Raw genomic sequence first — 26,042 nt, forward strand, 5'->3', positions numbered from 1 at the left:
CCTCTCTTTCCCTCCACGAGGTGCTGCTTCCAAAAAAATCTTCCGCCTCTCTCTTATCTCTCCAAATCTACGTCACCAGCTCCTCCTAGTTCAGGACTTTCTTTTCACATCAAAAAGTCCATCCCACAGGTGGGATTAACAAGCTCTGGGTTTTAACACAATCAATTTGAAAACCAAGCCAATACAGGGGAATCTTTAATTGCCATTACTATCACACACCTCCAATATTATAATGTCTCTTTTAGAGAATTGGCCCAAACTTAAAGTAGTTGCTATAAAATAATTAATAAAAATTTTAAAAATAAAATAATTGGAGGGCACACATTCCAACTCTTCCCCCACATTTGGTGAGTTAATCCTTTGCTGGGCTGTGCTGGCTTCTTACAGAATGGGATGTTTTAGCTGGGAGTGGGGTGGGGTGAGGCAGGGAAGGCATGTTTTTGGCTGCTTCACTAGTTCCTTGTCAGACTCAGATGTTCTGAACTTAATGAACTACAAAAGAAAAAAGAGCATTTTCATGTACAAAGTGGGATTATATATGACGCTGTGAAACTGACCACAGTTTGCTTTCTTTCAAAAAAGATGTATCATGCTAGGTTACTTTCAAAGCTGCCCTCCTTTTCCGTGTTTCTTTATGAACTTTCTTCAGTTCCCTTCTCTAAATAAAAAAAAAATGCTTAAGTGAACCTTTTTATTTTTTAGGAGTAGGGGTTCGATGTCAGTAGCTCCTAGTCCCACTTCCTCCATACCTATGTAACATTAATCAAAATAAATCCACACATTTGCCCATGTAAAAAAATGTTGTCTTACTTTGAATCTTGAGTCTGTTAGCCCTCCATTAGGAGGTGGGTAGCAGTCTTTCATCGTTCATCTTCTAGAATTCCAGTTGGTCATTGTATCGCTCCAGATACATTTTGTTTGTGTAAAATGGAGCTTTAGGAATTTTTTTTCAGTAGAATGAATTTGCTTCATCTTTTTTTGTCACTAAGAAGTAATTTGACTTGAGAAAGCCAGCATGTTTCACAATAATATTGAAGGCTCTGCTGCTTTCTTTACACAGTTTTGCAGGGTCATCCTTTTAATGGATTAAAAAAAATAAATAAAATTGACCTTTTTTTGGCTGACAGCTTGAAAAATTATGCAAAATTCCTTATTCATATAATTTCCCCATATAAAGGACTACTAATAAAATGGTATCCAAATTGAAAAAATGTCCACTTTTTTTTGGCGGCTATGGATTATAGACCTACATTTGCTGTGATATCAACTGGTCTGTCAGTGGTATTGCCATAAATAGGTTTGCATATTAACAAATCTTCTCTAACATTATCAACAACATGTATTTATTTATATGTGTGTATCATTCTCCAAGTATTATTTTGACCATGTCAATAGCTGTAGGTAAACATCTGTTGTTTCTCCTTTGAAATGAAGCTTTTTATATTTGGCAATTCTTTAAACAACTTTTTATGATGCAAGCAATTCTTTTGTTATCACAGATATGGTATTTTAAAAAGTTGGCTTTTGCATATTAAAAGCATCTAATTTTATTAGAAAATAATCTTGTCTTGCCAACATATTTACCATAATACACATTTGAGATTTTAATACATGAGGTTTCATGATATCTGTAGCTAAAACATATTTGTATAAAGCAACCTGTGGGTGGTGATGGTGGTGGTAGGTGGTGGTTGTTATTGGTGTCTCCATTAATTATAATACTTGTGAATCCCAAGATAAATACAGTGAATTGCATCTTTTGTATATATTTATATATATGTGTATATCTATATATGTACACACATACATATATATGTAGATATGTGTGTGTATACACATACAAATGTATTTTTGTTACATTTGAGTTTCAAGCTGTTTCCATCCCTCCTTCCCAATCCTGGTACTAGAGAAGGCCAGCATTTGACACAGATACATATGTGAAACAATACAATATATAGTTCCATATGTCAGTTCTTTCTTTGAAAGTAGGTAGCATCTTCCTTCATAGGTCCTTTGTGATTAATTTGAATATTCATATAAATGAGAAAAGCTTAGTCATTTACATTTACTCTTCAAACAACATTGCTGTTATTTTATACCATGTTCATCTTATTCTTCATTATTTCTTACAGGTCTTTGCATGTTTTCCTGAAATAAATTTGCTCATTTTGTACAGTACAGTAATATTCTATCACAATCATATATGACAGCTTATTTAGCCATTCCCCAATTTCCAGTTCTTTGCCACCACAAAGAGAGCTACTATAATTTTGGAACATCTAGGTTCTTTTCCCTGATCACCTTGGGAAACAGACTTAGTAGTGGTATTGTTGGATCAAAGGGTGTGTGTGTGTGTGTGTGTGTGTGTGTGTGTGTGTGTGTGTGTGTGTGTGTGTGTAGGTATGTATATATGTATATGTATACACACACATTTTTATACCCTTTGGGCATAATTCCAGATTGCTCTCCATAATGGTTGGATCAGCTGACACTTCCACTAACACTGTATTAGTGACTTAATTTTTTCACATCTCCTCCAATATTTGTCATTTTTGTTTTCTATCATTTTAACCAATAATGCGTGACATGGTACCTCAAAGTTACTTTAATTTGAATTTCTCTAAACAACAATAATTTATTTATTTATTTTTTGCCCTTTTTTTTTGGAGGGCACTTGGGGTTAAGCGACTTGCCCAAGGTCACACACCTAATTTTTGTGTTAAGTGTCTGGGGCCGGATTTGAACTCAGGTCCTCCTGATTCCAGGGCCAGTGCTCTACTGACTGCGCCACCTAGCCGCCCCAACAATAATAATTAAGAGCATTTTGTCATGATTGTATATAGCTTTGATTTCTTCCTTCAAAAACTGCTGTTCATATCCTTTGACCATTTCTTAATTGGGGAATGGCTCATATTTTTATAGATTTGATAGAAAAGTCCTACATATATTTGAGATACAAGGCCTTTTTCCCAAGAAACTGTCTATAAGAAAAAAATTTCCCCTAATTTTCTGCCTTCCTTTTAATCATGGATATGTTGGTTTTATTTGTATAAAAACTTTAAAGTTTAACAGATAAAAATTATCCATTTATATCTCACAATGTTCTCTGTTTCTTCTTTATTTCTCCTATCCATAAACTTGTTAGGTAATATGTTCCATGTTTTTCTAATTTACCTATGATATCTCCCGTTATATCTAGGTCATGTATCTATTTTGACATTCTCTTGATAAATGGTATAAGTTACTAGTCTCTAACTAGTTTCTGCCATACTGCTTTCTACTTTTCCCAGTAATTTTTATCAGGTAATGAATTCTTATCTCAAAAATTTAGTCTTTGCAATCATCAACACAAGGTTACTCTAATAATTTACTACTGTTTGTTGTGTAACTACTTTATTCCACTGATCTACCATTCAATTCCTTAGTCAATACCAGATGATTTTGATAATTGCCACCTTGTAATACAGTTTAAGACTTGGCACTGCTGTATCTCTTTCCCTCAACATTTTTATTTTCATTAGTTCCTTTGATATTCTTGACCTTTTGTTCTTCCAAATGAATTTTTAAATTTTTTTCTAGCTCAGTAAAATAATTTTTGATAATTTAACTAGGATGGCAGTGAATAAGTTGTTTAATTTAGGTAGAATTGTCATTTTTATGTTGCCTTGGCCCCACCTATCAAGTGAAGTGTATCTTAATTTGGGCTTTTTGCTTTGTTTTTCTGTATTTCTACTATTTGAACTCTTTTTTCTTTGTTTGTACTAATTTGAGCTACTCAGATTTTTTTTCTGTATGTTATGAAGGGATATTATTTAATATTTTATTTATGAAAATTAGATATAAATTTAAGACATTAAACTTAATTGCTGAAAAAGCAATTATCTGTTTGCTGTTCTCATTATTTCTGGTATTAAAAGGTTGAAAAATCTTAATAAATCAGCATATTGTATAGGACTTTCCAAAATCAATAACATTTATAAATGTTATGATATTTTAAATGTACGCACAAGAATTGCTTAACTTTGAATCTGCATACTTCATGTTTAAATGGAGCAAGGAACACAATGATGCAATCTATATCACGAGCCTAAAGATACTGATGGGATGGTCCCCTTATTTGTGCAGACTGCATTAAATAATCACTGAGCAGCATTAACTGCCAGCTGGAGAGGAATTACTGTGTTGAGTATACATTTTTATACATTTGTTAACTTGGATATGAACTTTATTTTAATTGGGGTAAAAAAAGAGTGTATTTATGTGGAAGTTATCTTTGAAAATAACCAGTAATTTTGGCTGTTGCATGATGCGACACAAAAGAGTATGTCTCCTCTCTTCACCCTTCAACCCTTTGTGGCATACTCCACAACTTTGAAAACTCCAGGCAAGATGACCAGTAAGATTCTTTCCAATTCTAAGTCCTATGAATTGTGGAGATAGCTAGGCACTATATCATTTTACTAGCTTTTCAGATGTATAGTTTGGTGTAGTTTCTAAATTTCTGACTTAGAGGTTCCATCTAAAATGGTTTCTAGTGTTTATTACTAAATTTGTAGCATATTCTCAATAGCAGCTTTGTTTGTCAAATTAACCAGTTTTCCCATCTGTTTATTGAAATATTTATCTATTATAAAGCACTATGCAAAACCAAAATTCTGCAGGTGGTTTCTTCTTTTTAAAACCATGTAATTTTAAAACTGATGCAATTGATGAGAGGGACTAATTGGTGCAGACTTTGTGTTCAAAAGTGTAAGTAAAAACCATGAGATATAATGCAAATAGTAAATGCATATGTTATGTATCTTGATTTTTAGGGCAAACAAAATGGATCTTAGGTGTTCGCTAGAAGAGTGTACAATGGCATTAAACTTATTTCTAAATAATAGATTCTCAGAAGCCTTGGAATTACTTCGTCCATGGTAAGTTTAACTTAGTTCCTTTCAATTATAGGTAATGCAAATAGTTGTTGTGCAGAGTTTTCCGAACATTCTGCCTTTTAATCTGTTTTTATTACTGCATAAATATTTATTTGTTTACTTTCCTGTTGGAATACTGTGCTTCTCATTCCTTGATAACTGAATTGCTTTTTATATATGGCTCTTGATTTACTTTATTTGTAAAATGAATAACTATTCCTTGACACTAAAAAAAACCATGATTCTCTATACATATTGGACAGTGCAGTTTCATTGTTGGAATAGAGGAATAATTAAAACAGGACAGAGTGTTCCTATAATGACAATTTAAGTCCCTCCCTATCTGAATGGCTTGCAGGATAACAGGTTGGGAAGAATATTTTTTTTTTCTTCTCCCTCCCTCTACCCCTCATTCCCAATATTCCTTATTTTGCAATATTCTGAGGGGTCTCCACTGTCACTGTGTCATTTATTCCTAAAAAAACCAGACTATTTTAGCTCATTTTGATTTTTGAAATGTTTCCCATTTGACTTAACACTGCACTTCTTTTTCTTAGCCATTCCTAAAATGCCATTAAAATACTCCAGTACTCCATAATGATATTACTGCACTATAGGACTTCTCCAGTTTTAGGAATGGAGGTAGGTGGGTGAGGGTGGTATTGCTGCTAAGCTAAACAGTGATTAGCTATTATAACTACAAAAACAATGGGAATGTTTGTTTTCTAACTGAAAAAAAAAAAGTATTTTCCCCTGAAAAAACAGTAATGAAAACAACTTTCTACTAAGAAGTAGCTGTGCGGGTCACAAATGTAAGGTTTTGAAGCCATAGTTAATGTTCTGTAAAGCCTTACCTTTAATGCTGCTCTTTTGACCCTGGCGATGCCTTTGAACTACCTGTGCTTTATATACATAGAACAAAGAGGCAGTTTGGCTCTTTCCGTTCAGGAAAGAAGTGATGTGTTTTGGGTTTGTTTTCCATAGAAACTTGATTTGGGTATTAATATTTAAACGGAAGATAAAATGAAAAGTGTTCCTAAAACTTGCTCACAGCTAAGAAATGCTGTCACAGAATCATGGGATTTATGTGGAGCTTAAATGTGCTAAGAGGTTGAAGTCAAATGACTTGCTGTAGGTCAGATAGCTTTTAAATGGCAGGGTCTCATTGAGAGTAGGGGAGAAGCTCTTTCTGGGAGGCCTTTGAGCAACTACCCCATTTCTATACCTCCCTTTCTACTCTAGGCAGCTGCCATTCCCTGTCCTTTCAGCTACTGGCAAAGGCCACCTTGCTTTTCTGCTGAGCCACATGCTAATGCCTGTTTGCTTTCCCAGCCCTGGGGTAAGGAGTAAGACTCCTGGGGTAAGGAGTCTTCCTGATTGATTCCAGGCCCCTTCAAGAAGCCTGCTTCATCATTTTTCTGAATTCATAATTCATTATGATGTTGATTAAAGTCTTTTGAAATTGTCAGTTCATATAATCTTCCTTTTATTTCTCTGAATTCATCTTTGTTGTCTTTTTAAAAAAACTTTATTACATTCCATTCCATTAATATACAGTTTTTATTTTTTTTAATTTAATTACTTTCCTGAACAACAAAATAAATCTATTTTCTCTCTCCACCTCCCCTTTGGGGGATATCCCTCCCTCCACCCCCCACAAAGCTTTGTAAGAAGTACGTTACATTTATATACCACAATTTCTTCAGCCTCTTCCCAGTTGTTGAGCACCCATTTTGTTTTCAGTTCTTATCTGCAAAAAAAGTGCTGCTATAAATATTTTTATTTACATGGATTCTTCCTCTTTGTCTTTCATTTTCTTGGGTATGGGGGAAGCAAAAAGGAAAGGAAGCAAGGAGAAAGAGAGAGAGAGTTCAGTGATTATGTTTTTAAAATAAGGGAACTTTGTGTTCAATTGTTTTTCAAGACTTGAATCCATTGAACTGTTTGTTTGATCTTTGATTGATGAAAGGTAAAGATGTAGGGGAAAATGCATTGCTAAACACCTTTTAAAAAAATAAGTTCATAATGAATATGCCCTCTTGTGGTGAAGGAAAGATCAGGTTGTGCAAAGTGAAGCAGAGATTTAAGAGTTATTATAGGTCTGAATGTAAAAGCCTTCAAAATAGTTTTTAGGTGGCATGGTTTTTAGAATATAGTGTACCTAGTCCTCGGTACTCAGCAAATCAATGATCCAGATGATGGGTTAAATACTGTTGCAGTTGTGAGAAGTAGTAGCTTTATAATTTTATGTGTCCCATAGTTAACTTAAAAAGTTCTGGAGTCTAACTTAAATGCTCTTTTTTATGTCTTTTTCAGGTCGAAAGAGAGTATGTATCATGCTCTGGGCTATAGCACTATTTTAGTAATGCAGGCAGCAATGACCTTTGAACACCAGGACATCCAAAACGGCATTTCCACAATGAAGGAAGCTTTACAAACCTGTCAAAAGTAGGCCTGAGTAATTTAACTATGGGAGAAGAGTGAATACCAGCCTTAAATTTTGTGTGATGAAACTGATTATAACTGTAAAATCAGAGAGCTGTATTCTTCACTGTAGTGGGTTACTTTAGATAGGAAAAAAGGGAGATCTTAGCTCCTGTGCTCCCTCTCTGTATGATCAGTGTTGAGATTTGTAAAAATGACAAAACAATGTTTCTAGGTAGGCTAAAGGGTGGGTAGATTTGGTTAAATGATGTTTTGATCCACAGTTCTGACAACTTACTGGGTTGAGCAAACAAGTCTCTCTCCATTTTTGTTGTTTTAGTGTTGGGGAAGTACAGTTAAGCCTGACCAACAATGCGGTATTCTTGTTTTATGTTTTAAATTTTCATTTGTAGCATTCTGCATCTTAGAACTTATTTTGAACATCTTTAAACTTCTGATAGCTGAAAATTAAATGGATTTAAAAATTTTACTTCTGTCTTTGATGTACAAATACAGAAGAAATATCTCAGTAGAGGTTGTTCTTTTAGTATTGAAATTCATAAGGAAGTCTGATCTCAGTGTTTCAAGTATTCTTCCTTCCCTCCCACTGTTGTCCACTCCAGATTCAGAGAACTTCCAAGTATCTGACTTTTTCTAAGCTTCTGAGCCTTTTGAGATTTTTCTGTTGCTTGTTTATGTATATTTCCCACAGAAATAGTGACTTTTAGCCTATGGGATTAAGGAAAACAGCCCGAAAGATTTAGGTCCTAGCTTGATCATTCTTTACTATATTTTAGTAGAAATACTATTTTGTGTTTCTAGGGGTTGTATCTGAGATGAATACTAAATGGAAATGGAATGAATTCAGCTCAATTTCTCATTTTGTGTGCTTTTGTTCCTTTTTTTCACGTTTGATGTAGATTCAGAAAAAGAAACACAATGGTAGAATCTCTGTCAAGTCTTGTTTCCAAATCATCAGTGGATCAGCTGAGTGAAGGTGAGTCAGAGGACCATGAGATATAAATCAGACTCACTTTTATGTTATTTATTCAGGCTCACCTAGCTAGTAAGTGAAGCAGGATTGGTACCTGGCTCCTTGTAACTTTTAGACCTAATACACCATCTGCTTCACTAGGCTGACTCTTGAGCATCTTGAGATCTCTTGAGAATGTTGGTCAAGTTGGGCCTTAGGTGTGATAATTGGAATGTGGACATTTATGAATATTTGAGAATCCATATATTTTTACATAACATTGATAAGACCGGTAATGGGCAAGAGACCCCACAGTTTTCAGCTTATATTTCCTTAGCTTGTGGTGCTACCATGGTGGGAGATGTTTCAAGCATATAAAAAGGTGAGTTTTTCTAGCATTATGCTCAGAGAATAATAACTTATACGTGGTAGCACTGGTAGTGGGGGGAATTACTAAAGTGACCCAGTCAGAGAATAAATCATGCCATCTGAAAGGATTTCTCAGACACTGGTCCAGACCCCTCATTTTATAGGTGAAGAAATAAGCCAGCATCAATAGTGGGAATTGAACCCAAAGCCTCTTGCTCAGAGCAAGTACTCATTTTACTCTGCTATCCTGTCTCATATAGCTTTTAAAAAGGAAAATGAGCAATACCATGTTTACTGTATGAACAAAGGACTTATTATTAAGGGACAGTTGTGCTAATCCCCACCTATCTGGAGAATTCTGTTGTCTCTCATAGGATACAATGAGGACCAGCAGCCATGGTAGTTAAGTGAGAATAGCTCAGTTATTCCCAGTGGTCAGGTTCACATGGGACAATTTTAAAGCAGAATCTCAGAAGGAAACTTAGAAACCATTTGGTCAGATCTGAACCCAGGACAGAAATGCCCCAGATAATATCCCTTTTCTCATTCATCCTTTTTTTGAAAGACTTCAGTGATGAAGAGGTCAGTATTTCCCCAGGCAGCCCATATCATCTTTGTACAACTCAGAATGTTTGGGAATTTTTTTCTCATTTCAAGCCTAAATCCATCTTTTTGCATGTTTCTCCCATTCTTAATTCTTTTTTATGGAGCCAGGCAGAACAAATCTGATACCTCTTCTATCTCACAATCCTTCAAATACTTGAAGAAAGTTATTGTATATCTTTACCCCACTCTCAAATTTTCCTTTCTATAGACTTAATATCCCTTATTTCTTCAAATAATTTTCTTATGGCATGTTTTCCAGCCATCTTAGCTACTATTATTGTAATACTAGGAAGTTGGCATTAAGACCAAGACAGATATAAAATTCTCTCTTTTATATTGTTTGTCTTTATTCCATGTTGCTCCCCCCTTTTTGTTAGAAGTTTGTCCTCTAGAGATACTTTTCCTGTGGTGTAGAATAACTCAGATTCTTTTACCTTAGTGATATATTGAGAAATCACGAGTAATTTGGGGGATGATAGTAGAAAGAAAAAGAAGGAAGGAAGAAGCATTTATTGAGCACCTATTGTGTGCTTATATCTGAGATATACCTATACCTATTGTATAGATACTGTGCTAAGCACTTTAAAAATATAATCTTACTTGAATCTCACAACAACCCTGAGTGGTAGGTGCTGTCATTATCCCCCCTTTATATTTGAGGAAACTGAAGCAGACAGAGATTAAGTGATTTGTTCAGGGTCACAAAGTAAGGAGATTGTGGGCATGAACACAGAGATGCAGGCAGTTTGTATATGTTTTGTTATCCTTGGGAGATGTTATTTTAGCAAACAAAAACAAATGGACCAATAAGTGCCCATCTACTGAGTACTGTTTTTTAATGAAAATTTTTATTTTTGTCACTAAGTGAAAAATGGAATTCAGGTTAGTTTAGGATTTGTTGTAATGTGAAGAGCTCTGATCTTGGAGTCAGGAGGCCTGGATTTGATTTTCAGGTCTAGCATTTACTGTATGACTTTGGTCAAGTCATTAACTTTTTCTCTGACTCAGTTTCCTTATGTATAAAACGAGGATATTATTTTTCAAAAATTAATTAATTTTTAGTTTTCAACATTCATTTCTGCAAGATTTTGAATTACAATTTTTTTCTCTCCCCATCTTTCCCCTACCCCCACCCAAAATAGCAAACCTACTGAAAACCCCTTCCCCCAATCTGTTCTGTCTTATATCCTCCCCCATCACCTCCCTAACTTTCTAGTAGGGCAAGATGGGTTTGTATATTTTCCCAGTGCCTATATATCTTTTTTCCCAGTTGCATGTAAAAAACAAATTTTTAAACATTTGTTTTTAAAACTTTGAGTTCCAGATTTTTTTCCCTTCTTCTCTCCTCACCCACCCCCACTGGGAAGATAAGCAATTCAATATAGGTTGTACATGTGTAGTTACCCAAATCATTTCTATAGTAGTTATATTGTGAAAGACTAACAATATCTCCCTCTATCCTATTCCACCCCTCATGTATTCTGTTTTCTCCTTTGACCCTATTCCTTTTCAGAAATGTTTGCTTCTAACTACCCTCTCCCCTAATCTGCCTTCCCTTCCATCCTCTCCCCTCTTAACCCTTACCCCTCTATTTTCCTGTAGGGTAAGATACCCAATTGAGTGTGTATGTTATTCCTTCCTTAAGCCAAACTCAATGAGAATCAGGTTGTCCCATTCCCTTTAACTTCATGCTCTTCCTCTCCATTGTAACAGTTTTCTCTTGCCTCTTTTATATGAGATAATTTACCCTAATGTATCTCTCCCTTTCTCCTTCTCCCAATAAATTCCTCTCTCACCTCTTAATGTTGTTTTTTAGAAATTATCCCTTCATATTCAACTCATCCTGTCTATGTATATGTGAACATAGTTATATACTTATGTATATAAATATACATATTTATATACACATACATCCTTCTATATATACACACACACGTATATATTCCCTTCAACTATCCTCATATTGAGAAAAGTCTTATGAGTTACAATTATCACTTTTCCATGTAGGAATATAAATAGTTCAATTTTAATAAGTTCCTCATAATTTATTTTTCCTGTTTACCTTCTCATGCTTCTCTTGCTTCTTGTATTTGAAAGTCAAGTTTTCTGTTCAGCTCTGGTTTTTTCATCAAGAATGCTTGAAAATCCTCCATTTCATTGAATGACTATATTTTTCCCTATAGCATTATACTCAGTTTTGCTGGGAGGTGATTCTTGGTTTTAGTCCTGGCTCCTTTGACCTCCAGAATATCATATTCCAAGCTCTTCTATCCCTTAATGTAGAAGCTTCTAGGTCTTGTGTTATTCTGATTATGTTTCCACAGTACTCAAATTGTTTCTTCCTGACTGCTTTCAATATTTTCTCCTTGATTTGGGAACTCTGGAATTTGGCTATAATATTCCTAGGAGTTTTCTTTTTGGATCTTTTTCAAGAGGTGATTAGTAAATTCTTTCAATTTCTATTTTGCCCTGTGGTTCTAGACTATCTAGGCAGTTTTGCTTGAAAATTTCTTGAAAGATGGTGTCTATGCTCTTTTATGATCATGGCTTTCAGGTAGTCCATTAATTTTTAAATGATCTCTCCTGGATCTATTTTCTAGGTCAGTGGTTTTTCCAGTGAGATATTTCATATTGCCTTCTAATTTTTCATTTGTTTGGATCTGTTTTATAGTATCTTGATTTTCTCATAAAGTAATTAGCTTACAATTGCTCCGATCTAATTTTGAAGGAGTTATTCTCTTCAGTGAGTTTTTGAAATTCCTTTTCTGTCTGGCAAATTCAGCTTTTTAAGGCATTCTTCTACTCATTAGCTTTTTGGGCCTCTTTTGCCATTTGAGTTAATCTGTCTTTTAAGGTGTTATTTTCTTCAGTGTATTTTTGGGTCTCCTTTAGCAGGCAGTTGACTAGCTTTTCATGATTTTCTTGTGTCATTCTCATTTCTCTTCCCAATGTTCTCTCCACTTCTCTTCCGTGATTTTCAAAACCCTTCTTGAGCTCCTCCATGGCCTGTAACCAATTCATATTTTTCTTGGAGGCATTTGTTGCAGGAGTTATGACTTTGCTGTCTTCCTCCTGCTCCATGCATGCCTTGATCCTTTTTGTCTCCAAAAAAGGATTCTATCATCTGGTTGTGCTTCTGTTGCTTGCTCATATTGCTAGCCAATTACATGACTTTTGAGCTCTTTGCCAAGGTAGAATTCTGCTTCCAGAATGGAGAGAGCTTTGTCCCAAATTGCTGGAACTATCCTAGGAGGGCACCCTCTCTACAGCCTCCACAAACGCTGTCTCACCAGTCACACACCCCAGGACCACCACTGAAGACCACAATCCACATCCAAGCAGGTTAAAGCAAGAGCGATTACCCTCTGAATGGTCGCTTGTTCCCCCTACAGTCTGCAGGCCAGGAGCTCTGGAAGCAGCCATGCTGCTCCTCTGCGCCTTTGGCTGCTTCTTGCCCCAGGGTCAGGGGCCAGACCATGCTCCTTAGCCCCCCATTTTCTACCCTGACCTTTTACTTTGTCTTTGAACTTTATGGGTTGAGAATTCTGGAAACTGCCACAGTTACTGATGATTCACTTACCTGGAGTTCTGCTCTGTTGGCTGCTGGTTGGGGCTGCCCTGGGGCTGCAACTGCATAGCTCACTCACATGGGACTGTGCTTGCCTCCCAGCGTGGTGCAATAGACCCTTCCCGTTTGCCTCCCAGGCTTTCTTCAGTGGGAGATTTGTTTCTCTCTGTTACTTTGTGGGTTCTGTAACTCTAAAGTTTGTTCAGAGTTATTTTTTACATGTATTGCAAGTGATTGGAGCGGGAGCTCATGCCAAGTTTGTGCTTCTCTGCCATCTTGGCTCTGCCTCCCATTTTTTAAGGATATTATTTTTAATATCCAGTGTTGTGAGGAAAGCACTTTAAAACCACCTGTGTCGTGGTTTTAAGTGCTACATAACTGCATTATTTATGATTCATTTGTTTACGAGAGATAGTCCGTTGTGTGGTGGGTAGAATTCTAGACCTACATGCATGGAATACTGTCAGTGTTTGAGTCCCTCTTCTGACACTTTCAGTTTGTGTGATCTTGGGGAAGTCATTTATGTAATCCTGCCTCTGGAAGCACCTGGGTTTACATGTGGCACCTGCCATTTCTAGAATGTCTTAAGCACTTTCCTGAGAATAGATAGCCCTTTGAAATTGCTAGTGTAAGTCCAGACCCCTCCAACACCTGCCTGATTTTTGCCTTGAGAAGTGAAAGTTCTGCAAAAGTGATAGGCTTTATCCTTCTATTCATCCTAGCCTGCACAGTAAAGCAGTGCAGACAGTAAATGAACTGAAGACTTTGGTCCAGGCTCTTTTTATGAATTGTTACACTTTATTTCCAGTGTGTGTGTTTGGCTGCCACTACAACCCAAACAGACTTTCTTTTTCCAACAGTGAGTCAAAACATTGTAGCATTTGTATGTGATTTATTTTTCCACTTGGTAATTTTCATTTACATTCTTGAATAGCTGGTGGTTTGCAGCAGAGCATGCATTTAATTAAAGTTTCCATGGGTTTAACATGTGATACACCCACTTATCATTTCTACATTTGATAAAAGTTTCCACCTAATACTTTAGCTGGCTGGCATATTGCCCTGAACTGGTTTTAAGTATGTGTTAAAATTAGACATTTAATATAAAGAATTCTTATATTTTGATTCTCATGGTCATGATTTCTGATTATTTTTAGTTAAAGCATTAAAAAAAAAAATTCTCCTTGTACTTAAATAGTGACACTATAGTCCTTAAATGAAGAAGGGAGGTAAAAGATTTTCATTTTTCAAAGAATCAATCAACAACCAAATATGTGTTAATTGTTTTTTTTATGAGCCCGAGAGTGTTTCAGTTGGGGAGCAGTTGGACAAAGAAGAAATCCATGTGGGCTGGAATAGTCAAGAAAGGAGGGAGGACTTAAACTGGGCCTTTGGGAATGATCCAGCTTTGAGAATAGGAACAAAGAATTGGGTGGGAGGAGGGAGAGAGAGGGAGACAGAGGGGGCCCCCGATTGAGGTGTCATAGTGAACAAAAAGGATCATAAACATAGAAGCAGGAGTGAGAAAATGGTACTGTTAGAATCACCAAATGAGTAGAGCATTTGTGTTGGTGAGCAGTGTGGACCATAAAGGTGGGTGAGTAGATGGCAGCCAGATTATAAGAGCCTACCTTGAAAGCTGGGTAAGAAGAAACTTTTTTGAATGTATTAAAATTTTCTTCCTTTCAATTTTTTACATCAAAGATGCAAATGAAAATACCAGCTGATTGCAGTGAACTCATGTAGCTAGACGCTGGTGGTTCTTCTGTCAAAAGCTCCTAGGCTTGTAACCTAGTCAGTTCTGTCTCCAAATGTCCTCTCACCTAGAATTGAGAAAGAATAAACACAAGAGATTAGATAAATAGACATATATTTAGGGACACTGCTGCTGAGTTTTACCTCCCAGCATTTCTTCTTTCTCACATTTCTTTCTTTTTTGTCACTTCTTTTTTACTTTTTCCTGGGAAGAGACAGAATGACCTTCCTCACTAACCTTTGTAAGTCTTCTCAGTTCATCCCATAGTTAAAAGGCTTATTTTTACCATGCTGAAGATATGTGAGTGTTTTCTATGGGAGGCTGGAAGGTGGTGCCTGTTCCTGAAAGCAGGTACACTGATCCTTCGACTGGGTTTATAGGAGACAGAGCAAATTGTTCATTCTCTAAGGACTTTTGGTCAGTCTCCTCATTGTAAATAGGTGAAGAAGCTGATCTTTAAAGAGATTAAACAATTTTCCCATAGTTCCATAGTTTCCAAGAGCCACAAGTGATGTTTAAACTCCAGTCTTTCCAGGCAGTGCTGCTTCTCAAGATTTTAGAGACTTACTTGGGATCATATATTACTGTAGATCTCATTTGAGCATCTTAAGACAAAAATGTGATGTTTCAAGGATTTTCTTTAATATGTTTTGTTTATTATTAATAGAGGAAATGCATGCAGAAATCTGTTATGCGGAATGTCTACTACAGAAAGCAGCACTGACATTTTTACAGGTAATGAATATTGTGGGATTCAGTGTTCATTTGTTACTTTCCATTTTAACAGCAAAATGCAGCTAGAACTATCTTAATAGATGTTTAAATGAACATTTTGTTGGGCCATTTGATAATTTTAAGAGGTGATGTGAAGAAAGGTATTGCTAGAACCAGTGGTATTCTCATTTTTGTTGTATTACCACCTCTCCTACCCTCTTTTGCTCTCCAGATACCCAGAGGTAGCTTTCTTATTTACATTCATTGTCTTTAGTCTGATTTTAAACTCCATCTGATGTTAATCTTTACCTTTTAAATGAAAACCCTTATAATGACCCCAATTTTTGGGCTCTTTCATGCATGAAAATAGTGGAGTAGTTGCTCTGGCACATTATTAAAATCTTTTTCATTATTTTCTGTACTTGTAAGAGTCTTGAAGTGCTCTGGTTAAGTCTTCTTTATTTTAAAAGTTATTTGCTCCTTTGTCTAATGGAGAATGATTGTGATAATTAGAAGTGAGCCACCCTTGTTTTTAGAAGTTCTTTAGGGTCCCTTTTAAGTAGAATGGGAATTAGTCATTGTTATTTTAAGCCCAGAGTGCTGGCTAGAAACCCTTTTTAGATCGACTAATTAGCAAGTTACCCACATCATGGAAACTTTTAAATGATATTTCTTCTCAGCTTATTTAAAGTGAAGATTAGACATAAATAATTGTTTAGAACTAGCACCATTTGATTTACTCTTACTCATTATCCTCTAAATTTCTTTTGCATTTATTTACATAAGCTGGTAGCTCTAATTTTTGCACTTTTCATAATATTTATTTCCATGTTTTTGTGTTTTCATTTCTTCATACTCATTTTATTCCTATCTTGGGAGAATGTGATTTCATTGTAGAGAACTCCCTGTAAAGCATCTCCTTTTGCTAATACAAACTAGCAGTTTGCCCAAGGGTAAAGCACTGAGTCATTTGCTCAGGGTCAACACAGCCAGGTGGTGCCAGGAGTAGGACTTGAACTGGGGTTTTCTTGACTTTCAGGTGGGTTCACTGTCCATTACGACTAGGTGCCTCTCCTTTGGGGAGAGGATTTGAATTAAATTATACAGTACACTTTGGTGTCCTGGATCAAGAGAAACAATCTTTACTCCAGGTAACATCTGCTCTAGGACCAGCTGTAGCCACAGTCACCAGGCCCATCACTACCTTCCTGCTTTTTAAAAAACCAAACCTTTTAGGTATTGGAGAATTGTGGCAGGTACAATGAGGTGAGAAAGATGAGAAGAGGTAGGGGAAAGAGGGTGGAAGATAGCAAATTTTCCTAAAATAAACAAAAGGAGCCTTAGCCCAGGAGCCTTGAATAGAGACATTAAATTATTTCAGATCCACCCTTAAAATGTTCATTTTTTTTTCCTAATTTAACTAGTTGCATTTCTGTGTTTAGTGAAGATATTCTTAAATGTGACTCAGTGGTCTAAATGGCTAGGTCTATGACTTCCTGGGGGAAATCTCTAGGCCTTGGTAGTAGTATGTTATCAGGTTGTTGAAAATAATGGGGGGTTATTGACTGAACAGTGCTGACATAGCATTTACCATGGAATCCTTAAAATTGTTTTTAATGTGTTATTTTCAGAATTGGAGGTTCAAGACTTGTATTTGTATAACTAGGTCTTGCTACCTAGTTGGGGTCTGAAAAGCTAAATTGTAAAATGAAATGTGGGTATTACTTGAAGGAAATTTTCATATAGTTTAGAAAATTCCTTCCTGGACAAAAATTGCATTTATCAGTGTGATTATGTAAATAATTGCACAGAAAATTTAACAGCTGGCTCTCAGAGATAGTATGAGGCCACTCCAGCCCACCTTTGTTTATAGGTGGGGAGGTGTACTAGATGATCTCTTGATCCCTTTCAATTTTGACATTCTAACAGTGTGGAAAAAAAATCACTTATAGCACCATCTACTGGTGATGAACTTCCTTAAAGCAGTTAATTTATAATTTACTTAAAGGCCTCTAATAGGATCATAGAAATTTGCATCTAAAAGGAACCTTAGAGAAACTTCTAATGCAACACTACTTTTATAGAAATGAGGCCCAGGGATATTAAAGTGAATTACTCAAAGAGGACCATGCAGAGCTCACACTAGAGCTTAGAACTGGAAAGGATATTAAACAGAAGTCACTTGCTAATAAAAGTCTCCTTGAAGGAGAAACATGTACAGTTAAAAAATAAGTGCTGTTTATTGGTGAGAAAAGAAAAAGGTTGACCTTTCAGCATATCCTTTAAACTTATTAGAATTCTGTTTGAATGCAAAAGATAAAGACATTTTACAATTTTTAATTCATTCTCTGACTAAAAAGATTGACAATCCCTGACACTGTTTTAGTAATTTAAAAGGAACTAATTTGTAAGTAATTAATGCTGAAATGCACCTGTAAAAATTCATTCCTTCCCCTTTCCTTTCTAGCTTAGGAGAGAACAGTGAAGAACCTATTTCAGAAGGTACATGGAAAAGATGCTTTCTTGAAAAACTTTGTCTGCAAAGTTCAAAATTTGTTGTGCTAGGCACAGCAGTGGGAACAGTGTAAGGATTTTTTTTGTGTGTGTAATGACCTAATTACTCATTAAATGGTTTTCAGGATGAAAACATGATCAACTTCATCAAAGGTGGACTCAAAATTAGAACAAGTTACCAAATATATAAGTAAGTTAATAATTCAAATATTTTGAATAAACTGGTATGATTCAGGCTATTAAAAATCATAGTCCCCACAGCCATCATCATCTGAGTATAGTCAGATTTTCGTTTTTAAAGATTAATTTTTCTTTCATAAAAGCCTTGAGATATTTAGGTGGTGCTGGGGTTTTTTGATAGCTAGGCTAGTGGACAAAAGCATTGCTTGTTTTTGTGAAACTGGAAAGGCTGTGAATGTTTGCTGTCTATCTGATGACTAGATTGGGTAAGGTCATAAAAGCTTATCATCAGGTGGGCTTTGGAATGAGGATTTTTTGGCCATGCAACTTTTACTACCATCTAACAAGTTGTAGAGGGCTTATATCCATATCATTGCAAGGAATACTCACACTGAAATCATGCATCCTTGAAAAGTAATGAATTAGTAATGCGTCTTGCCTGATATTTGGTGATTCAGGATTGATAACCTAACTGTCTGATGGTACTGAGGCAATGTGTCAACATTGTGCAGAAGGACATTATATCAATGGAAATATTGTTATAAGAAAGTCCAAAAATTAGGTAATTTAAATTAGTAACCGATAGCATTATTATTGATGAATAACTGCTATTTTTTATTCAGTCCTAAAACAGTGTTAAGAACTTATGAAATCAAGTTTGGGCTGAAGCATACAGTGTAGGTTAGTCACAATTGCCCATGTACCCACACAATATGGTAGCCCTACTCATAAGATTTGTGTATTAATTACCTGAAATTGCCCTGATAGTAATAACTGTATTCTGTCAGTCTCCAGGTTGTTCACTACTGCCCTGGATCTTAAGCTAAACTTCTTGGAGGTCAGTGCTAATGAAGCCATGGTCTTAGACTCATTATCTACATGGACCAGTTATCATTGCTTCATTTTGTAGCTACAGATTCCACCTCTAATCTTGATTGGTTGTCTAGACAATGGTGGTCCAGGAGGACCAGGTAAAAGTGTCACCAGACTAGAGGAGAAGCACAGTACTTTGATAATTCAAAATGCCTTTCTTCCTGGGGGTTTGTTAGCATCACTTTGTGTATGTGAAGTACATTAATGTAGAATCAGCTGATGTAGGTCATCTAACAACTCAAACATCAGTAATTACATCCTCTTAGATCTTCTCAGAGATTGTTCATGATATTTCAGTTCAACAGACATTTTGTGTGCAAGGTACAGTATTAGGTACTGCATATACAAAGACAAAAAATAAAATAGTCTCTGTCTTCAAGGCACTTACATTCTCCTGGGGATTGGAGAGTGGATGAAAAGATAACATATATGTAAGAAAAATATTTTAAAAATGATAAAGTAATTGCAAGACAGAGAGACTAATAATTGATAGGGTGGGAGGGGGGAGGATAAGAAAAAGCCTCATGCAGGTGACACCTGAACCTTTAAAGGAAGCTAGGGATTTTTTAAGGTAGAATCCGTGTCTCTCCCTTCCCTCACCTTTTAAAGTCATATGGTAAAGGCTTTGTAAAATCTTGCATTTAAGGTTTTTTTTTTTTTTTTGATGTTTGAAAGCAGAAAATAAGAAAAGATAGAAAAATGCAAAGGGAAAGTTAGGGAACTATGCCTTATGGAAAAGAGCAAAATGAGGGCATAGACAAAAGATAATTGTGGAAATAACCCATTTTCTTCCATTTACAATCTCTCTCAACCAAATCAAACCAAAATAACTTCATTGAGTCACTGTAGGGCCAAAGTGATTAAAGCACATTTATATACTGAAATTCAGAACTTACTGATGATGTCTTTCCTGGCCACTTCTTAGAGGAATTTAATTTCAGGCCACTGCAGTAATTTTGCCAAACTAGTATCTGAAGAAATCAAAAACCTTTTTCTTTCTACCTCACATTAAACTTCCTGTTAGTGATGGTGGTGCCTCCTAGGTGAATGATACATGGAACTCTCAAAATTAACACTCTGCCTACCTATTTACAACTAAAATGTTAGATTTGTTAAAGGGTGCTGCTAGGGTCATGTCTTGAGCTGATGGTATAAAGGTGTCTGTTGTTTTAAAAAGTAGAATCTCACCCTCTTTGGTGATTATAGCTTAGTAATAGTTGGAGTAGTTTCAGTATAGCTTCAGCAGTTTGAAAATTCCTTAATATTTTGGAGGGTAGAATTTATGTCATATACAAATACAAAATTTGATTTGAAATCAGGTTTGTTTTAAAGTGTCACACAAATGGAATATTTTTTATTTTCTTCAATCTAGGGAATGTTATTCTGTTCTGCAGATGACTCAGGGCAACAAAAAACAGAAGGAAACCTATTATCAATTTGAAGGGGGAGTGAAGCTTGGAATAGGAGCATTTAACTTGGTAGGATATATTTGTATCTATACCAGAACCTTACTGTACAATATGATGCTTATTACCACATTCATGTCACCCTTTCTCTTTGATTCCACCAAGACTGCTGTGCACATATAGGGCCAAGTGAGTCCACAGGGCTGTCCTGAATGTTTTGTATCATCAGGCTTTTCACAGGCTTTCAGTACATTGGTTGTTGCCATTGCAAGGTTCAAAACCAAAAAAAACTATCAGGAGTATAGAATTTCAAGACTGAGGGGGAGTGGCTAGGTGGCACAGTGAGTAAAGTGCTGGCCCCAGAGTCAGGAGGACCTGAGTTCGGTTCCGGCGGCCTCAGACACTAACCCCCACACAAAAAAACTAGCCGTGTGATCTTGGGCAAGTTACTTAATCCCAATTGCCCTCCAAAAAAGCAAAAAAAAAAAAAAAATATATATATATATATATATATATTTCAAGACTGGGAATCAAAGCTCTTTCTTAACAAAAAATGGTTGTTGCTTTGCTAATGAGTGGTTGAGAGAGTAAAGAGAGTTAAAGAGGGTGTGAAGAACTTAGGAGAGGTACTTGAGACTGAATGTCTGAATAGACAGGGTGTCCCAAAATTCTTAGTGTATTTTAAGACTATTAAAGCATTAAAACTGCACTAAGACTTTTGGGAAACCCTGTCTGTATCTTTGGACAGCTCTGAAAGTATTAAAGAAGAATGTAGACTGCTTACTTTTTGGTTAAGTCTTTGCATCAACCCAGGAAAGCCAGTTTTAAAGAAACCTGATGGAAGTGAGCTTAGAATGAAAGGGCAGGGAAATAATATTCAGGTTAGTTGGAGAATAACATCTCCTGAGAAAGTTTATGATCTTGTATTTTTTTCCTGGTTGTACATCTGTTGCAGTGAAAAAATTACTTATGTTATTGATTGTTCTTTTTCTCTTGGTGGCATTCATTAATCTTCACTTAATTTTAGTTTTCATATTAATAAAAAGGCTTTGAAACCTTTTTGACATTTCACAGTTGTCTAACCCTTCTTTATCCACTTTGTTTTTCTTTCAGATGTTATCTCTTTTACCAGCAAGAGTTCTCCGACTACTAGAATTTATTGGGTTTTCTGGCAACAGGGTATAAATTTAACTTTTAAGTATTCTTAAAGGGAAGATAAATCATAAGGCTTATCAACTTAGCAATTTGTTTTTAAGATCAGTCAAAGGGATGTTAGTTATTGATCATATTTTCGGTAGTTACACATGGTTGTCAATATGACATCTGGTGCAGTGCCTAGTACATAGTAGGTGACTGAAAAATATTTTTTGATGGATTAAATACATGAACTAATCTTTTACACTTTTAAAGCTAAACTATGGCAACATGCTGATTTCAGAATATTTTAGGTGGTATATAATTTCAAAAATTAATATATAATTTATATATATAAGTATATATATATATAAATGTGTATATATATATATAATATATAATTTCAAAAAAACATCCCCCCAAAAGGCTACAAAAAAGTTTACATATGTTTCCATACCCTTCTTATGTGTTGTATTGCAATGCATTCAGAGAACCCCTTTTCCCCCTGAATTTTATTAATTTTAGTGATGTTTATTGTTTTTTTTCTTTCTACTGTAGGTACAGCTATTATAGGGTATAATTGGTTTATGCAACAGATTTCTCATACAAATGTTAAAGACAGTTGTCCCATTACAAAGTATATATTCAAGAAAACAAGAACAGAGAAATTTATTTAAATAGGTCTTAATTTATTCATCACTTTATTTGTATTGTTTGTCATCTATGTGGTGGTGATGGTGGTGGGGGACACACACTACAAAAATCTTAGATCATTTTGTAACCTTAATGTTCATGTTGTTTGTATCTGCCTGGGAAACAGTATTTTTCTGAAATGAGTATTGGCTTTCTCCCTTGAAACTGCTAAATCAACTAGTATAAAATGCTTGTTAGACTCCCTTTATGCTTTCAAAAACAAAAACATAGAATGTTTTCTTTGTGTTAGAGAATGACAAAAAATACATCATCATCACATAAAACAGCCATGGAACCTATAAACAATATTGATGCAAACTATAAAAGTGGTAGAAAAGAACTGATTGGTATTTCTATACTTTTAAAATAGAAATAATTTGTAATTTATAATGGTGGTCCTCCCTTTACAAAGCAGATAATTAGATTTTTGTTCTTTGCAGGAGCTGGGCCTCATACAATTGCGAGAAGGTGCATCTGGATCCAGTTTGCGGTCTACACTATGCAGTTTGACTTTACTCTTATTTCATACTTATGTCTCACTCGTCCTTGGTAAGGATTAAAATGCATTTTGACTTTATTGAAAGTCAGTTATTTTTCATGAATAGAGTAAATTATTGAGAAAAGTCAGTAAGGAGAAATAGCAGATAAATATATCTTGTTAGATCTGTGTTTGTATTAAGACTGAGAAAGCATCAAGGGAGCAAACAGTTAATTTGAATAAGATGTGCATGCAGCCACATTCAGTCTGAGAATAGGGGCTGTATCATTTTTGGTTTTGTGTCACCAGTGCCTAGCATAGTACTTGGCACAGAGTAGGTGTTTAATATATGCTGATTGATTGATTAGATTGGTTTACTCTTATTTGTAGGAATAAATGCCAGGCTTTTCTCGTAAGTGATTCTACAAAGTATTGGCTTGCTTCTAATCACTTCATTTCTGGTTGTAGTTTTTTTTTTTTAACTAGAGCTGCAAGTATGAAGTGGAAGGTGTGATGGTAATGATTGCCATTAAAACAAAAAAGAATCAGATTTAGAATTTAAGAACAGCTTCCTGCTTTACTCTTAGTCATTCTGCCCTGAGAAAATCTTGAGCTACAAGTCTAGTGATATTTCTTATTTCCCAAATAGAAACTAATATGACACAATAATAAAGGTTTTCTCCTTTCATATGAAATTGCCAGTTTGTTAGGCATACGTCTTTGCAGTAATGAAGTTTGAGGGGTAGGTTGTAATCGTATACTGTGTTCTTTGGAGACTCAGAGTTGTTTTTGTGTGTGTTGTGTGTTGAATTTCTAGGCACAGGAGAAGCCAATATCGAGGAAGCCGAGACTCTCCTTGAACCCTATCTTGAGAAGTTTCCAAATGTATGCTCAGTACTTTTAGTGTACTTTCTAGTCACAATTAGTTAACTAGCCCTGGGATTATTGAACAGGAGATTTTTTTTTCTTCCTCTCCAGGGCTCTCTAATTTTGTTTTATTCTGCAAGAATAGAGCTACTCAAAGGGAATTTTGAAAAGGTAATTAATTTCATATTCTATTTCAATACTTTTGATGTTAGTTTTTTCTTGACTTTTTTTTTTTTTGCCACTCTGCAAGAAGGAGTATGTTTGATGAGCAGCCCAGGGTTAGAAGCATAGGAGTGCATGCACATAGGTATAGAAATAGATTTTTCTCAACAGAGAGTTGGGAGGCAAATAAGGAAAAGGGAGAATGGGGAATAAGAGGGAGGGTAGATTAAGAAGGGATTAGTCCTAAGAAAAATAAACTCTTTATTAAAGATGTACAAAAATATTTACCGACTCCTTTTGTGGTAAATTGGAAACTGAGAAAGTGCCCATTAATTGGTGAATGACTGAAAAAGTCATGATGTATAATTGTGATAGAATCTAGCATGCTGTAAGAAGTAATGAAAGACTTGGTTTCAGAGATACCTGGAAAGAAATTTATGAGTTGGTTCAGAGTGAAGTGAGCCCAACTAGGCGAACAATTTATACAGTAACTGTAAAGTAATAAAGAAAAACAACTTGAAAGAATTAGGGACTCTGATCAGTGTAGTGACCACCTGCAATTCCAGAGAGCTCATGAAAAAGTATGCTACTCAACTCCTGATAGAGAGGTGAAAGACTCAGAATATAGAATCAGACCTAGTATAAGGTTTATTTAAGACAAGGCTAATCTGTAAATTTATTTTGCTTGACTATATCTCTTTGTAGGAGGGATTTTGTTTTTCTTCCTTTCTCCATTGTGGGTGGAGGGTGAGAGAGAGAGAAGGCAGATTTTTGCAGATTTAAAAGATAAAGTTTAATTTAAAAAATAGTACTTAGCTATGTTGTTTCACTTAAAGAAAGGAAGCTGTTGTATTATTGAATGATTAAATGAACGACAGTCTTGTTCTTTTTGCACAAAGTATTGTATGAATTTTCCCATTTATTATTTAAACCCTTGTCTGCTATCTATGTGATCAGATTTGTAACATTTAATTGTAGGCACAGGTGATATTCCAAAACTGTATTAAATCTCAGGAAGAATGGAAACAGATTCATCACCTTTGTTATTGGGAGTTGATGTGGTGTTATACATTCCAGCAAGAATGGCTTAAGGCATATCATTATGCAGATCTGCTTTGCAAAGAGAGTAGATGGTCCAAGGTAAGGAGAATAAGTGCACTTACCTCTCAGGAGAAACACGGTGTGTCCTTTTGTTTGGTTGAACATCATTTAGTTGAATAGTGTTTAAAATCCATAGTTCACCACATGGAGTTGATCAAATCAGCAGATAATTATTGAGAACCAGCATGGAATGGTAGAAAGAGTACTTACTGGCTATGGAGTCAAAATACCTGGGTATTCGTCCTTGCTCTACCTCCTGCATTTTCTCATTATAAAAGAAAAAGTTGATTGTCTTTAAAAGAAATTTTATGAATGATTGGGAGCATTGATGTAATGATAACTCATTAATCTCTGTTGTTCTTTCACTGAAGTGAACTATTATTTGTATTTTAGAACAATTATTGGTTTAGCAGAGTTTGTTGAAATTGGTCATATTTCTCATTTGGTGATATTTTAAAATTTCCTAATAGTCTCATCATTATTTCCATATAGCTTCTGGAAAATTTACACATCATTCTTGAAATGCAGTATTGTAGAAATGCCAGGAATTTAGGATTGCATTAAAATTGACTTCTTTTTCTTTTCTTTAAAGGCAATATATGTGTTTCAGAAAGCTGCACTTTTGAGTATGCTCCCAGATGAAGAGGTGAAACCAACTGGAGAGAATATTGTGTCTCTGTTTAGGTAAAGACGATATTATCATTTCAACAGGAGGCCACTTGTAGGGGCAGGCTCCATCTATCATTACATTGATACATTCCCCTACCAGTGATTTTTCTCCTCTTTCCTAGGATAGTCCTTCATTTTGAGCAGGAATCCCCAACCTCTTTAGTGCAGTAAACAGCATCTTTTTTTTTTTCTTTTTGGAGGGCAATTAGGATTCAGTGACTTGCCCAAAGTCACATGTCTAGTAAGTGTGTCAGGTGTCTGAAGCTGAATTTGAACTCAGGTCCTCCTGACTCCGGAGCCAGTGCTCTATTCACTGTGCCACCTAGCCTCCCCCCAGTGAATAGCATCTTAATCTAAACCCTTAGCCTTGACTAAAGAAAAACCAAAGAAATCCAAAGAATCAAAATGTTTGTGTTCTGTCTCCTAATAGGGCTGCTGGATTCTCTATCTCCTTTGGCCTTGTTTTCCTTTTTTCTTTTATATAGTGGTTATCAGTATATATATATATATAGGTAGTTACAGTTAGGCTGGTTTCTCTTTGTATCACCTCATATACATCTTTCTATGTTTCCTTATGTGCTTCATGTTTATCATTTTAATTTTTTTGTTGAATAATTTCAGTCATGTCTGACTCTTCAT

General features: G+C 35.5%; 1 protein-coding gene across 1 annotated transcript in view; it reads left to right on the plus strand.

Annotated features, from left to right (window-relative positions):
• The window catches only part of TTC39B (tetratricopeptide repeat domain 39B), a 133,381-nt gene that overhangs the window by 73,235 nt on the left and 34,104 nt on the right, over positions 1-26,042 (plus strand). The window contains exons 3-14 of the mRNA XM_069090681.1: positions 4,815-4,919; positions 7,233-7,364; positions 8,261-8,337; positions 15,280-15,347; positions 17,966-18,030; positions 20,266-20,371; positions 21,413-21,478; positions 22,567-22,675; positions 23,422-23,489; positions 23,583-23,642; positions 24,612-24,773; positions 25,327-25,418. Of these exons, the coding sequence (XP_068946782.1) occupies positions 4,815-4,919; positions 7,233-7,364; positions 8,261-8,337; positions 15,280-15,347; positions 17,966-18,030; positions 20,266-20,371; positions 21,413-21,478; positions 22,567-22,675; positions 23,422-23,489; positions 23,583-23,642; positions 24,612-24,773; positions 25,327-25,418 (1,110 nt within the window). The remainder of the gene's footprint in view (positions 1-4,814; positions 4,920-7,232; positions 7,365-8,260; positions 8,338-15,279; positions 15,348-17,965; positions 18,031-20,265; positions 20,372-21,412; positions 21,479-22,566; positions 22,676-23,421; positions 23,490-23,582; positions 23,643-24,611; positions 24,774-25,326; positions 25,419-26,042) is intronic.

This window comes from Petaurus breviceps, unplaced genomic scaffold, assembly GCF_028583685.1.
Source record: "Petaurus breviceps papuanus isolate PSGF00001 unplaced genomic scaffold, PetGlider_PUasm1.0 187, whole genome shotgun sequence".
NCBI lineage: Eukaryota > Metazoa > Chordata > Mammalia > Diprotodontia > Petauridae > Petaurus > Petaurus breviceps.